Source organism: Echinococcus granulosus (genome assembly GCF_000524195.1).
Source record: "Echinococcus granulosus chromosome Unknown EG_S00216, whole genome shotgun sequence".
NCBI classification, from domain to species: domain Eukaryota; kingdom Metazoa; phylum Platyhelminthes; class Cestoda; order Cyclophyllidea; family Taeniidae; genus Echinococcus; species Echinococcus granulosus.
Window position 1 is genome coordinate 2240 of NW_020170596.1, and position 1734 is coordinate 3973.

A 1734-nucleotide genomic window follows, 5' to 3' on the forward strand; every position below is an offset into this window, starting at 1 on the left:
TAAATCGTGAAAACTGTGCGGGTTTTGTTCTTACGGTTTTCTATCCAACTAAAGTACTAACAGTTTATCAATGTGGGTGTATGCACACATGTTCCAATCCTTGACATCCTCTCACTGTGTAGTCATGCATTAGAATTAATAAATGCAGATTGTATGTCGCTAGGTGGCACTTTATCCAAGTAAAAACAAACAGTCCTCCCGGTTTAATATGGTTTTGTTACCATGCATTTCGAAGAATTGAATGATACATTGGTTATCTTATTTTTAAAGAAACGTTTTTACCATTCAAATGAATTTGGTCAAATAAAAGTATGATGACGTTTTCGGAAGAAACTACCTGAAATGTGACAGCGTTGAATTAAGTAAACAGATCAAACCATTTGCTAAATCTTGCTACTTAATCATTGTCACCAACAATCTTAACATGCATTTTGTGGCATGAGACAGTAGAATTCTCTACTTTAATTGTAAATTTTCATCATCGCAACCGATAGTGAGCAACACTTGGAACAGTTGAACGCCGGCCATTTCATCCTGCAAACTCTTGACTCGAGGTAAAAAGTCGCGTTTGCTGATCTGGTATACCCAACACCGATGTGTGTTGATTCCCTTTTTCACGTGGAACTAGAAACTGGATTATGGTCCTTTTGGCCTAACCAACTTTCTGCTGAAAATACTAAGAATGGTACAATTGCATAGAGTAGTAAACGTTACACCACGACAATACGAATTTTAGGAGTTAAAATGGTCGCAATGCTTACCCTTAATACAATCAGGTTAGTCGACGCCTTTTTTTTACAAATAACAATACCTACGAAAGATTGGGAAGATTTTCCGATGAAAGTGACGTAATTTCATTCTGACAGAAAATAATTCTCCTTGTGGCATTGGTCACGTCTTTGATGAAATAATTTACCTTAAGTTTAGTTTCTTTAAACAGTTACAGCGACTTTTTTGACTAAAGGTTGCCGAATCGTTCTCTAAACGGTGGATTTTACATTTATTTTTTTCATGCGAACAAAAATCCTCCATAAATGCTCTTACTGTTGCATTAAAATGTTCTGTGAAACGAGTTGCTATGTCAAAATTGATAGGGGATTAAATAGATAGACATGTGCAGCAGAATGTTCAGGTCATGACACGTTGGGATGGACGGATGTACAATCTCATGACTTCCATTAACACTAAGCTTAAAAGCTTCCACTGGTATCACTTTCTTCATTTTTCAATTGGACTTCTGTATCTGCTGCCTTACTTTACTTTCACGATTAAAGCACAACCTTAACTCCTTCTTTTTTCATTCAGAAGAATCTTGCACCAGGACTTCTAAATGATGAATCGCCGATCATGCACGCATTGAACGGCTAATAAAAACGTTGATAAATTGCTTTCCTCAGCTGTCACCTGAGGTGTAGCATGCAGTTTTAACGTAAGACTAACTGTTATAATGAATTTGATTTTTCATAATGACCACCTTAAAAACTCAGGATGTCGCCAATGGGCCACCTATCAAGAACAACTCAAAGAGGACGGTCGTCTTGACAATCCAGCAGGTCAAATGGGTTGCTCTCAAATCGCCACGTTTACACTGGCAATGGGTTCTGAGTCAAGCATCACTCCCGTTGCCAACCCTCACGCCCCATTCCTACAGCTACAGATCTGCGTACCTTTTTTCACCTCTCCCTCGCCTCGCCATCCGTGCTGCGCTCGCCCGCGCGTCCCCTCACACACAAA

General features: G+C 39.1%; 1 protein-coding gene across 1 annotated transcript in view; it reads left to right on the forward strand. All coding sequences in view use genetic code 11, as the record gives it.

The window, feature by feature from the left end:
- Nucleotides 1-222: 222 nt before the first annotated feature.
- EGR_10397 (hypothetical protein) overlaps nt 223-1734 on the forward strand; it is a gene marked incomplete at both ends in the record, with an annotated part of 4917 nt that continues 3405 nt past the window's right edge. Inside the window, one exon of the mRNA XM_024499646.1 lies at nt 223-309. Coding sequence (XP_024345931.1) covers nt 223-309 — 87 coding nt within the window. The remainder of the gene's footprint in view (nt 310-1734) is intronic.